At 42.9% G+C, this 14182-nt stretch overlaps 1 protein-coding gene across 3 annotated transcripts in view; it reads right to left on the bottom strand.

The window, feature by feature from the left end:
* Positions 1–8619: 8619 nt before the first annotated feature.
* ERC1 (ELKS/RAB6-interacting/CAST family member 1) overlaps positions 8620–14182 on the bottom strand; it is a 697935-nt gene continuing 692372 nt past the window's right edge. For 2 of the 3 annotated variants that reach the window (XM_006862712.1, XM_006862711.1), the window contains one exon: positions 8620–9155. In XM_006862712.1, coding sequence (XP_006862774.1) covers positions 9018–9155 — 138 coding nt within the window. In that variant the 3' untranslated portion in view covers positions 8620–9017. The remainder of the gene's footprint in view (positions 9156–14182) is intronic. The other variant, XM_006862710.1, reaches the window with a different exon arrangement.

Here is a 14182-nt window from a genome sequence, read left to right as displayed (position 1 = left end):
TACAAATATTGAACTGACTGCTGTGGTGGCAATTTGTAAATGTATATTACCTGGATTCCAGGGAAGAGATCCAAAGGCAAAACAACGGAAGGATGTGAATATTCAACTCATTCAGGAAAATCACAAACATACACAAGGGTTGAGAGAATGGTATAATGAATCCCCCACGTATGGTAGTATCATTGGAGGAGTGGGGGTGTAGACCACACTGGGTGACGCTGTCAGAAGGGGTGACATTGAAGTGGCTGTTTTCCCTGCAGTTACTAACAATGAAAACATTCTCGTATGCCCGGCTTAAGCGATCATTGTATCTACAAGGCTAAACTGCTAGTTTCCTTTTTGAACCTTCTACCGTGCTTGGTCCTGGTGTGGAGCTGTAGGAGAAGCACTGGACTGTAAGGTCAGCAGGTTCAAACTCACCAGCTGCTCCTCAGAAACCTATCCATCTGTACTTACTGTAAGCTTGTGCTGTTTTCATTGCTGATAATGTTGTTGATTCTGTCAAATTTTGTAGTGTTTGAGCTATAATATTACATTCGTATTTGTGGACCTGCATCAATAACTTTTTCTGTTCACTTATGTTGTAACTAATAATGTTGTAATTCTATACAAAGATTTTACAATTTTTGTAGTTAGTATTTGCAGTGCAGTGAATTACTTCATAGGGCTCTTCTACCCATAGTCTTCACCAAATGAGTTTTTCCAGATGAGCCTGCTTAAAAGTAGGTAGGGGAAAATGCTGATAGGATTATATGGTATGGTTCAGTTATGAGCAGTTGTTGCTGTTGTTAAGTGCCATAGAGTTGATTCTGACTCACAGTGACCCTGTATAAGGTTTCCAAGGAGCAGCTGGTGGGTTTGAACTGTCGACCTTGTGGTTCACAGTCTAGTGATTCTACAGTGCCACACCAGGAGTGGTTGTTAGCAGGGATAATTGTGATTGTAAAAACCTGGAACTCTTAACTCAGACAAGCCATTTCAGAAGCAGAAACAAGAGATCTCACTACCATCAAAAAAGAAGAGCTGGGGCGGAGCATGTCCTTTGGCCCCAGGATGCCCGCGCACTGAACCTTCTTGACCCAGAGACAGAGCTGTGACATGGGAGGTGTGGCAAAGGAACAGCAGCAGAGCCCAGAGCCACAGCACGACCCAGAACGGTGGGCTTCAGAGCCCAAGGAGCAAGTAAAGCTGAATGCTTTTCGGCAGGAGGCGCACTTGTGTAGTGGGATACCTTCAGGACCTTAACTGGTGAGCTAAGTTTGCTGACCCACAGAGCTAGAGCTTAGGGCCTTCAGGAAGAGGCTTATACTGGAGTGCTGTGTCCTTTGGGTGTTTATCAGCAGCCCTAAAAGAACCTTCCAACATTGCTGAGCCAGGCGGAGGCCAGGCCAAGGAGACGGCCTGCATGCGGCTATGGCTAGAAGTTGTCCTGACTGGAAGAACTGCGCCCCGAACATTTCTGCTCCTGCATTGTAACCTGCTAGTTTCCCTAATAAACCTCATCACTGTAAGTGTGGCATCTGAGTTGTGTGTGGCCACTGCAATGAACTGTCGGACCCAGGTGAGTAAAGAGTGCTGTTTATTCTTTATGGTTAGTGTGGTTTTTTTTTTTTTTTTGCAGTATTAATATAATCTATAGTCCTGGTGTGCAACTGGATGGCAAGGTCTTCTTGAACCTCAAGGTCAGCAGTTCAAATCCACCAGTTCCTCCTTGGAAACCCTATTCTGGGTCACTATGAGTAGGAATTGACAACAAAGTAGAATCTAAGAAACAATACGTTTAAACAGTTTACAACAGTATCATGTATGATTCTATGATTAAACTAAACATTACGAAGGAATTGATCTGTTCTGGTGTGGAAGAAGGTCCATGACAGTTACACCTACCCTAGTGATGCCGTTTACTACCCATCTTCTCAATGCCCAGCTCCAACAATTACTGACTCATGGCCCGCTTTTCTGTGTCTTTATCCTTTTTCTCCCTCCCTTCCCAACATATACACTTGATTATTTCAAAGCAAATCACAGATGGGAAGCAAACAATTTTATGTTCTAGAGTTCAAAAAGGGAAAAACAAACCATAATTTATTATCTTCCTTATGACTTGTAGCTTGTGAAAGGTGTATTTTACACAGGGGAGAGGCTGAGAGGTCAAGGGACTCTCCCCAGGACACCTGGGAAAGGCTGCGGCTCTCAAACCAACTTCCACAGAACTCCATCACGCAGCCTGAGATGAGGTTGTTGGGAAGTACTGTCAAGTTGGTTCCAACTCAGTGCCTGTATAGGGTTTCTGAGGAGTGGCTGGTGGGTTTGAACCGCCAACCTTGCAGTTAGCAAGCAGTCCAGTGCCGATCCTACTCCACCTCAAAAATCAAGTCATAGTGGTCTTTTCTCAATGCAGAGACAAAGTTACTACAATTCTCAATTTAAAGTTCTCTTCTCACATATCTTCCTTAAACCCATGGACCCTGTAACCATTTGCCTTCAACTGAGAGCTGGCAGACCACAGAGTGAATAAATAAACAGCAAAAAAAGAAAAGAAAAAGATTAATGGAAAATCCTGGAAACAGCTGACCAGTGTACTCTCACAGCTTTCAGTGGACACATCGGCTTGTGATTACGATTGTGCTGTATAAAGCACATTCAGCTAGTGAAATTGTTACTACTTCACATGATGGAACTATCAGGAATACGGACCTCACGTCTCCCAGGTAACCCTCCACCTGGCAGTTTCTGAACAACCGTTCTGGTTGGAGAGTGAGGCAGGGAGGGGATCTGGGCACTCTGTGAGCCTTCCGGAAGAGCAATACCACAAGTCCTAGGTGCCCAGGCCCAGGGGGCCACACTAATGAACATGGGACAGGAAGAGTGCAGCCAGCAGAGACAGTCAGTCTTTCTGAGGTTGAAAAAGGAAATGAAGCTAAGCAGAAAACTAGCTCTCATCCAAGAAATCCTCCAAAATAATTTCCTATTGAGCATAAGGCCAAGACAAATTTCAAAGCTGAAAATTACAACCATCTTCCAGCACAGGTGCCCTTGGCTCCCTCACACTTGGTGTCCCCGCTTGGTTGAGGCAACCTCAGCATACCGGCGCAAAGCACAAGAACATACACCTCAATGAAGCTCAAGCCCAGAAGAGAGTCTTCATAGGGTGTTACCATCCTTGGCCTGTTCCACCTCAGTGTGAGCTGCTCCATGACCCCTTTGCCACCAGCTACTTTGCTCTAAGCCCTGAAACAGAGTGGAAATGAGAGCCTGGCTTCAAGCCTGGGTAAAGAAGGAAGAGGAGAGGTGGACTTTGAATGGTATGAAAGGGCTGCCAATCCAGAGCTGAGGTGGTCACCTAAAGGTTTATTCTTCCTGGTGAGATCACTCCACCAGGTCTGTGGATCAGGTACCAGACCCTGCTCAGGGCTGAGCAGGCTGTAAATCACCCACCATCCCACCTCTGGTTCTCGGGTTACCTACAACGGGAGTTGACCTCCTGGGGACCTCTGGCCTGTCTTGGCTTTTCTAGCATTTGAGGACACATCCCACTTAAATGAGGCTTAAAGAAGGACACAGCACATGATTTTTAAATAACTTTATAATTTCCTGATGGATTTAGTTTGTGAATAAAAAAGAAAAAAATGAACAAAGTGTTTACAATAATTATCAAGGCAAAGTTGAATATAACACAATTTCTTTGTAGTGTCATTATCCTGTCAGTAACACGACTCCAGCAAGAACACACATATACTGAAGGCAGCGGGCGCGTTTGCATCACAGACGCCACCGTGGAGGCTGTTGCTGCTGTTACCAAAAGGAACTCAAGCTACAAGGAGGCAGTACCCAGTGCTCCTCAGTGCCTCCACTAAAGTGCAACACTTTTCTTCTGAAGCAGAGGGGAGCCAACCCCAGTGTGACCCCCAAGTCCTGGACATTTGATGTGCTTGGCAGGTTCCTAGGTTAGTCATGAAGAGGGGAGGCAGACAGGCCAGCCGGCCAGATTGGATGGTGTGTTGCCCTCAGGGAGGTCTAGCTGCATTAGAGGATGAATGCAATACTGGTGTGGTGTGGGAAGAAGGGCTGGCCCACAGTGCTTGCTCTGGCTTGAGCAAAGTTCACTTCCTTTCTTGACCACGGCATCTCTGGAGCCAAGGAAGACATCTTGGACCCGAGAGATTTGGGATTGAAAAAGCTTAAAGGGAAAGAATCTAGGGACTGAAGCCCGAAGGAACTAAGATCTGAGTACAATTCATTCTGCCTGGATTGTGGGCTCCAGACTGGCCAATGCTGGGCCCATAGTGGATGGGTTGCTGGATGATATAGCACCAAGTGGGCAGGAGAGAGGCTCTACAGCCTGTCCAGGGCTGCTGCCAGGAGTGGGGCTTCAAAGTCAAGCCCATGTGATCACACAGAATTAGGCACACTGAGCTGGGATCAATGCGGGGCTGAGGGTAGTTCTGGGGTACAAACTTGGAGGCCTCAACTGGGAGTCCTGAGGATATGGGAAAACCCTGGCATCCCTGGACTCTCTGAGGCCTCTGGTTTGTCCTTTTATTCAGCAGCCATTTCTTTCTCCCAGGCACTCAGCTACCTAGACTGGTCAGGATATGCCCCAGGAGGCTAGCCTAGCTCCCACCCATGTCAGTTTGAGGGGAGGGAGAGGAGTCTGGCTGTCCCATAGCTTGAATTCCTTTATGCACATGATAATTGGTTTGCTTTTTTATTTTTAAAAACACAGCTCTTTAATTGTTGGTTCTATAACTACTTTAAAAATTTTTTAATCATCTCAACAATGGACACAACATAACTGCCCCAATTCTCTGAAACACACAGACAATATTGACAAGCAGAGAAACCAAAGAGGAGGTGGCATGGGGCAAAAATATCCACTCTCCCAAATAAATCCCTAAAACCACCTCTCCCCCAAGAGAGTCAGGAGGATAAATACCTACAACAGAGTCACAGCACTCGCCAAACACATTGGATAAAACCAGGAGACACTTGGTTACAGTTTTGACACTAAAAAGTTTGGAAACAGTTTTTGATTAAAAAGAGTAGGTAAAGAGAGCCATTTTGTTCAGAAGGATTTCCCTGTAATATATGTATGTTTTTTCTTGCCTAAATGTCCCCTTAGTTCACACGGTGGAAAATCCAGTTTGTTTTAAAACATTTCTTTAAATGGATCAAGTCACTGTCCTGAGAAGCCCGGGGGTTGGCAGTGATGGATGGGTCGGCCTTGTGGGCGCTGCAAAGGGCAGCTTGCTGTATTGCAGTCTATTCTCTCTTCTCATCCTGTAGCTTACAGGTGGGGAGGGGCGGCTGGGGAGGCAGACGTGAGTGTTACTGATATTGCTGACACATGGCCCACTGGGACAGGAGATGCCAGATGAGGGTCACAGCCTAGGCAGTGACAGATCCCTAGCTTTGCACTTTCTCCAAAGCCCCTAAGGGGAGTCAATGGTCCTGAGGGTAGTGGTGATGGAGTAATGGGGCTGAGCAGGAAGTCAGGATGGTTCTGGAATCAGCAGGAGACTCTAGTAGCAAATCCAAATGCCAATCCTAACCATGAACAGGGGAGGGAGCGGTTCAGCAGTTAACGAAAAACTTTGTAAAGATATCCCCCTTCCTCTTCCCTCACTCTGGGGAGCCAATGGATCCCTCAGGGGGAAAAAACAGACTTTCAGTGATAAAAAAATGGCTAGGTACATCACCATTATCAACATTGAAGGCAGTCTTGGGTCCAGTCAGCTTTATTAGTATTTCTGAAGCCAAAATGAATGGAAGAGAGAGAAGCACTTAGATCGTTAGACTGTAAAGTGCAAGGTCAAATGTTAGAGTTGAGATGGATCTGGGGATTCTCATTCGTATTTCTTAATATGTTAAAGCCAATTACAAAATGTTTCCATTTCAAATGGTATCTAAGTCTTTGAAACGTCTCAATTCAGATACTTCATCAATAACTGGTTGAATACCTGGGATAGAGGTATACGAAAAATGAGAAACTCCTATTTTTTGAGTCATGAACCCCACGTTGGATTCTACCCATTTATCTTATTGTGCCATTTCTGATGACCTTGATTTGGGGTAGACATCTTCAGGTGTCAAAGGGCAATGCCAGATGGAATGTGTGAGCTTGACAGACACTAGTGAGTTTTGACAGCAGTTGAACAACCTTTGAAACCATGAACACCAAAACAAAATTATGGACTCCTAGTATGATATAAGTTGTTCTCAACGAATGGTATAAACTCAGTAAAACAGTCTAAATGCTAGAAACGGCATTAACTTTGCCCCTGCATTAGAAAGGCAGGCCATGTTCGTTATTAAACTTTAGCCAGAGATTTCTTTCATCTAGAGCCAAACAGTTTTATAATCATTTGAGATGTCAGAGTCACCACCCAAGAAGGATAAAGGAGATTCCCTGCTATGGCTCACAGAGACCAGCCAGATGATGTCTGTCCTAGAATTTTTCTTCTTAGAAGCATTTGCCACAGATGGCTCCCATAAGTTTTTGGAAGTAGAAGTTATAGGGAAGACTGACATAAGAGGGGAAGGAAGGAGGTATAGTGAGAATCACATGCTAGGTGGACAAGAGTGATAGGAGCTATTGTATTTGATAGCAAAGACCAATTGGGCAGAGGTCAGGAGATCTGCTTGATGTCTTGCCAGACCAGGAGGAGGACTGCAGGTAGTGCCAGCCTTGTCACTTCTCCTTTCTGTTCTGCTGCATTGTTGTGAAGGGTGTTATCATACCTCAGTTCTGCATCTCATGGTAGGTAAAGTGAGATTCTAATGGTTCAGCCCTGAAGTATTGGGGGCTTTCTATGTGATTTATGAGCAGTACAATAAATAAATGGAGCTTTGAGGTTAATTGGCCACAAAGGACCACCACTTACTCCTTAACCCCTGCACCCTCCTTATTATCAGAGAGAATCTCAGAAGAGGTTTATGAGCAAAGTCCATTTAAACCTTCAATAAGATACACTCCACGACATCTCACAGGGAGAGGGATTGTTTTACAGCAGGGTATAAGGGTGGCTGGGAATTTGACTATAGAAGTTAATGAGACAGTCAAGGGCTGCTGGTTGGAAGATACTGAGCTGTTGGATGTGATGACTTTACAGTTAAATTCTTTGAGTGAGTAACTGGGGGTTGGGAGAATAGAAAATGCAAGATACAATCATTTGGTCCAGCAACTCTTATCACAAGATGTGAGCCTGGCGGGTGTCTGGTGTTGTTGTTAAGTTCTGTTGAATCAATTCCGGCTCATGGCGACCCTGTATAGGATTTCCAAGGAGCAACTGGTGAGTTTGAACCACCCTTACTATTCAAACTGACCTTGTGGTCCAGCGCATTGTCTTGCAGTACCACGCCTCAAAGGCTAGATTTGGGTTACATGATCTATTTGTTGGTGCCTGATTATTTACCACTGCTGTTATCTATCCTTGGGGAAAAATGTCCTTCAAAATGCCACCAGGTTCAACTTTGGATTTGCAACTTTGGGTGCTGCTTCCTGATTTGTGACTCGGTGCTGGCTCAGTTCCACCAGGTGCATGTAGATGTGCTGAGAAACCCCTACCCACAGTGGATATTCACAGTTCTCTGAATGGTTCCTCTTTCAAGGTAACAACCTCTGCTACTCAAATCCTGAATCACTAAGTGGGATCCTGCAGGAATATGTGCCTCAGCTTCTCCCAAACATCGATTCCATTCTAATGGGAAATGCTAACATATCAAAGACTTTCTGAAAAGATACCATTTGTTAAGATGAGGCAGGTGAGGGTTTATTTTTCACTGCTTTGAATCAACCAGGTATTTCACACAGAATCTTCTCCCTCACTGAAAACAGACTTTTCAAAGGACGGTTACCTAGCATAGTGATTTGCATACATACAGTAGGCAGCTCATCAATATTCTCTGAATGAAATCATGGAGGAGAAATGTGTGTGGGATGAGGAGCACTCATTTGTGTCAGAAGAAGATGCCAGGCACTGCAAGTGGCTGTGGTTCTGGGAGTGAGAGGCAGGGATGCAGCTCACAAGAGGGAAGAAGGGTTTGTATAGACTCTAGCAACTACTGGGCTGCAAGAGCTTTGAAACATGGATGGTGGGAAGGGAGACAACATTCTTTTGGAGCTCAGGGGCCATGAACACTTATGAGGGAGATGCTTGGGAAAAAACAGCCCAACCCCAAGAACAGTCATCTTCTGCAGGAGAAAATGCCTCCTCCAGTGTCTCATAATTTGAATTATTTTACTCTCTTTCAATTTGAGTTATTTTAGCTGGCAAACTAAGCCCAATACAGTCAAAGATCTTAAACGAGAGGCTAGCAGGAGAAGGTGAGGAGAAGGCAAGAAAGGTAGTGACAAACAGGGTTGGAGTAAAGACACCAAACTTGGAGGATTAGTATTTGCTAAGCCATTATGATTCCTGCCTGCAGCTCCCTCACATCAAATATTATACCTGAAAAATAAGCATAAGAGGCAGTAAAAAGAGAAGTTGGTTTTCTCTTTGTACCCTCTTCTGAATACTATCTTTTTCTGAGATTTCCCTCCTGCCTTTTAGGAGAAAGCACCTGTTAGGATGTTAGCACACTCAGCTCTCTGGTGCCCAGAGACGCATTCTCTCAATGTGTTGAACTCCAATTCCAGATTGAGTTATCATGTCCAAGACAGAAGGTGAGAGGGCTCTCGATTCCATGTCCCTCTGTATGGGCAGAACCACCAGCTTCAATAGTTCTCCACGGTTGATGGCTGGATGGGAGTGATTCACGGAGACTTGGCCACTTACCCATCCTGGACATCAAGAACATTAGTGTAAGGACAACATCCAGAGCAGAAAGGCAGAATAAGATGACAGATGAAGAAACGGGGCTGGAATCACTCTTGAAGGAACTGAGCAAGAGAGGATGTAGTTTGTAGTGTTTGTTGTCAAGAAGTTTCTGGCTGCCTGATCCTCGTATTGCTCCTGTTTTGGCTCCTGGATTGATTCTGTCAGGTCGCTGGGCTAGACACTCCCCACGAAGCAGGGTCAGGAGGATTCTTCCAGCGCGTTGACCACTTGCTCCAGGATGTCGGGGCAATGATCTGCTATCTGCTGGAGGATAGCATTGGCAAACTCCTGCAGTTCAGCATTGTCCCGCTCACCTTTTTCTAACTCATTCCGTAGCTGAAAGGGAAAGGAGACATGGTTTCAGATCAAACAAAAATAATCCTATCCACACTGAGTTATTGTTCATCAATAAAGAAATGATGAAAAAAAAAAGTACTTCCTATATAAAGTCACTGCATCAAAATGAACAAGAGTAAATATCAGTCTCTTCATGACAATAAGCCTCAAAGAAGTTAGTGACGGTCAAAGACAGAACTGGAGCTTCAACCCCAGTTCTCTATTCAAGTTATAATCTTCTCTCCACTGTGCCACAGTATTTTTGCTAGGAGCTTGATCTTGCTATTGTCTCTTGGCATAATGGTCCTTTGGCTAGGGAAACTTGTGATTTAAAGGACTTCTCACATTTGCTAAGTACTATTCAAGGAGCTCTGGTAGCGTAGTGGTTATGAATCGGGCTGTGAACCGCAAGGTCAGCAGTTCTAAACTACCAGCTGCTCCGTGGGAGAAAGATGAGGCTTTCTGCTCGTGTAAAGATTTACAGCCTCAGAAACCCTGTACAGGGTTGCTATGGGTTGGAACCGACTTGACGGCACTTAACAACATTTAAAATATATATATATGTATGCTTTGTTTTTTTTTTTTAAATCATGTTTTCAGTTTACGTTCCCATTGTACAATTGCTACACAAATTGTTCAGTGACATTGGATACATTCTTTACGATGTGAGAACATTCTCAGCATTTCCATGCTAAGTGTCATTTTTATTCAGTACATTGTTGTTGTTGGTAAGTGCTGCTGAGTCGGTACTGGCTCATAGTGACCCTGTGTAGTGTTTCTGAGAGTGACTGGTGGGTTTGAACTGCCAACTTAGCGTTTAGCCGTCCAGTGCTTATCCTACAGCTCCATACCATAACTTCTTTCAGTACATTAGATCACCCTATTTTAGCCTACTAATTCAGCTAAAGAGATGGTTTTGGGAAACACATGAGAGTCCTCTGTTTAGGAGTACGTATAATCCCAAGTTCCTATTGTGCTTAGCTCCTCTTTGATATTCCTTCAAGCATTTTCACTGACATATATTGAGGTGGTGCAGTGGTTAAGATGCTACCCAAAAGTCTAGAGGTTCGAACTCGCTGTGGGAGAGACATGCGGCAGTCTTACTTCTTATGTATCACAGCCTTGGAAGCCTCCAGCCACTCTGCTCTATAGCGTTGCTGTGAGCTGGAACCAACTCCATGACACCGCACTGGGTTTATTACACAAAGGAGCTTCAAAAAGTTCATGGAAAAATGGAATAAAAAGATAATGGATGAAAGATGTTGATAGATGCTAAAAGATGAATGAATTTGGTTCTTGAGCTGAAAACCCACTTAGATTATTGGTAGAGACAAACAAGTACACAAGATATTACAACCCATCGCAGTACAGGCCATGACCAAGGCATAAACATGTGTTATGGGCGAAGATATAAGAATGGCTGTTCGCCCTTGAAGAATCTGAGAAAATCACTAATACTAACATGGATCTAGGTCTTGAAGGCTGAACAGGCCTTCTGGGAGATCCAAGGTAGAAAAGGTTTTCAAGCAGATGAAACAAATGCAGATTCAAGAAGGTATGAAAGGGCATGGCCCAGACAGATCTAAGAACAGTGAAAGTTCAGTAAAGACATTTGGCAGACAAGTTTGGGGCCAGATTTAATCTGTTAAAAAAAGAAAAGGAAGTACAAGAGATTTTAAACAGTACAGTGACATGATCAGCTTTATTATCTTAGATAACTTGTTGTTTAGTGCTGTCAAGTTGGTTCTGACTCGGAGCAACCCTGTATAAGGTTTCCCAGGTATAGCTCGTGAGTTTGAACTACCGATCTTGAGGTTAGCAGTCCAGAGCTTATCCTACAGCGCCACACCAGGACTCTTTAGAAGATGAGAAAAATGCATTAAATTGAATCTTAGGAAGAATATTTCAAGGGAGGCTCTTGTACAAGTCTAGGTGAGAACTGCTACAATTGGGTGCATGGATTCCAGCCTCCCTAACTAAACACAACAGAAGAAACACTGCCAGGTCCTGTGCTGTCCTCACAATCCTTGTTGTGTTTGGGTCCACTGTTGCCACCACTGTGTCAATCCATCTCCTTGAGGGCTTCCTCCTTATCTCTAATCCTTTATGTTACCAAGCATGATATCATTCTCCAGGAACTGGTCCTTCCGGACAACACATCCAAAGAATGAGAGGCGAAGACTTGTCACCCTCGCTTCTAAGGAGGACTCTGGCTCCTTAGACTAAGGAAGGCTAAAACCAAGGAGCACCGGTGGCGCTGTAGGATAAGCGCTGAACTGCTAACCACAAGGCTGACAGTTCAAACCCACCAGCCACTCACAGAGAAAGATGAGGCTTTCTGCTCCTGTGAAGATTGATAGCCTCAGAAACCTATAATGATAGCTGTGAGTCAGAACTGACGGCACCTAACAACAACAAATACTAAGATAGGGTAAGGAGATATGAAGTGAGGCAGATAGATCTGAGACATTTCAAAGGTAGGACAGGAGGTGGAGTTAAGGGAGAGACTAGGAAATAACATTGAAAATTCTAATTGGGGAAATTGGGCAAATAAGACTAAAAATCCAGGAAGCACAGCAGGACTTAGGGAAGAAAGGAGGAAAATGAAACAGTGAGTTTAAAATGTAGTTAAGAACATAGACTTTGGAGTTCAATGCCAGCTGTGTTATAATTACTAATTTGTATGATCTTGACTTCTCTGAGCCTTGGTTTTCTTATTTGTAAAATGGGATAATAAAATCACCTATGTTGTTGTTGTTGTTAAGTGCTGTCAAGTTGGTTCTGACTCAGTAACCCTGTAAAGGGTTTCCTAGGAGCAGCTGGTAGGCTTGAACCACCAATCTACATCACTACACCATGATTCCAATAACAGAACTGTTTTGAGGATTAAATATGCAAGTCATATAAAGTGCTTATTGCAATGTCTGTCACACAGGAAATGCTTGATAAATTAGATATTATTAAAGCTACTTTTACTTATTAAGTTGATAGTTGTTATTAAGTAGATAAGATCACCACAAACAGCCTACCAGGGGGCTTCAAAGAGTTTCTGGAAAATTGAAATGGAAAGATAATGGGATATTTCCACAAACTTTTTGAAGTCCCCTCATATAGACTGAAAGCAAAGAGGACCAAGTTTTTAATTCCACTGCTGATACAATCTAGTTACCTTGAGCCAAGAATTAGCATGACGCGTTTTCAAATATATCAAAGGGTTGGAAACAGATCTAGCAACATTTCTTCTGCTGAAAGCTGACTTAAAGACATGTGAGGGCCAGATTTAGATCACACTAACTTGATGCATCTCAGAGCTGGCTATGTCACATGAATTTGAATCTTTGAAATGGAGAAAACCAGGAAGCCAGGTGTCTTGCAAATTCAGCTGCACAGAAAATAATCCAGAAATGCTAAATGGAAAGGCAAACAAACTAGTATCAAGTCTCTTCCATAGAACTGAAGTCAACCAAGCAAAGCAATAGAGGAGGATTTAAGGTTGTATTGCTTTAGTTTCCTAACTCCATCCTTCCCAGCAATGTTCTAGACAATGCTGTTTTCATAGTTTGTACTTCACTCCCATTTGTTGTTGGTAGGTGCTGCCGAGTTGGTTCTGACTCACAGCAAGCCCTATGTACAGAAGAACGAAACAGCACCTGGTCCTGTGACATCTTCACAATTGCGGCTACACTTGGGCCCATTGTTGCTGTTACTGTGCCAAATTATCTCACTGTGGGGGTTCTTCCTCTTTTTCACTAACTCTCCATTTTACCAGGGACTGGTCCCTCCTGATAATACGCCCAAAGTATGAAAGATGCAGTCTGGTCATCCTGGCTTCTAAGGAGTATTCTAGCTGTACTTCTTCCAACACAGGCTTGTTTGGCGGTCCATTTCCCATGATTTTTTTTTTAAATTATAATTTGATTTCTGATACATTCAGTAACTAATCATGAGGTTACTAATGGATTCATTTTAGTTTTAATAATGAATTTTCAAGTCCTTTCCTCCCGATTTAAAAAGTATGATGTGCATTATAGAAAAGTTGGAAAAGAAAAGAAAAAAAATTAAAGCCTAGTCTTATTAGTTCTCCTTTGTAGGTAACTTTTCATTTTTCCTGAGCTGCTCTCAGGATATTTATCTTGTCTTTGGTTTTGAAAAGTTTGATTCTAATGTTGTTGATTTTGCTTCTTCTTTTTTAAAAAAATACTTGTTAATTTTCCTTTTTAATTATTGATTTTTTAAAACTTTTTATAGTGAGTTGAGTGAAGGTTTACAGACAAGATCTTTATATTCAACAAATCACACACTTTGTTTCATCTCAATGATTACAATCCACTTCATGCAATAGCAGTTATCCTGTTTCCTACCTGAGATTCCTATTTACATTCTACCCACCTTCCCATCCCTTCTCAACTTTGTCCTTAGGTTAATATTGCCCTTTTGATTTTGAATGATTGACCTTACTAGTGATGTTGTCCCCCTTCTATACCTATTTACTGCTTGGCTGAAAATTGGGCCATGAAGGTGAGTTCCTTTCTAGATCTGATGGGTGGTCAAGGGCCATAGTATTAAGGTTTCTCAACTGCCTCTTTTTTGACTAGCAAATCTGGTTTCTTTTTTTTTGGTAATTAAATCATTTTTAGTTTTGTTCCCTTATTTTTTCTTACTCTGTCCGGGACTCTCTTAATGTGATTCCTTTCAGAGTAGTGGTAGCTGGGCACCGTCTAGTTCTTCTGGTCTCTTTTGGGGTCATCTTTATTGGAGTTCATTTAACTTCTTTAATGGCTGTCTTCTCATCTTTCATGATGTTAGGGAAGTTTTCTTCCAGCAACTTTGGGACAATTATCTGTATGTTGTTTTTTTTTTTTCTTCCTCCACCAGTTTCTAATTGATAAATTTTGATGACATGTGAAGTTATTCGTGTTCTTAGTGTCTCAGATTTTTTATTCTTTTTTCTAACTGTTCTTCTCAAAGAAGAGTATTGAGATTTGTTTTCAAGCTCATTTATTTGGCTTTCATTGATTCAGTTCTAT

The sequence above is a fragment of the Chrysochloris asiatica genome, unplaced genomic scaffold, assembly GCF_000296735.1.
Source record: "Chrysochloris asiatica unplaced genomic scaffold, ChrAsi1.0 scaffold00050, whole genome shotgun sequence".
NCBI lineage: Eukaryota > Metazoa > Chordata > Mammalia > Afrosoricida > Chrysochloridae > Chrysochloris > Chrysochloris asiatica.
The sequence above is the reverse complement of the archived record's forward strand: the minus strand, read 5'-3'. Positions and strand labels throughout refer to the sequence as shown.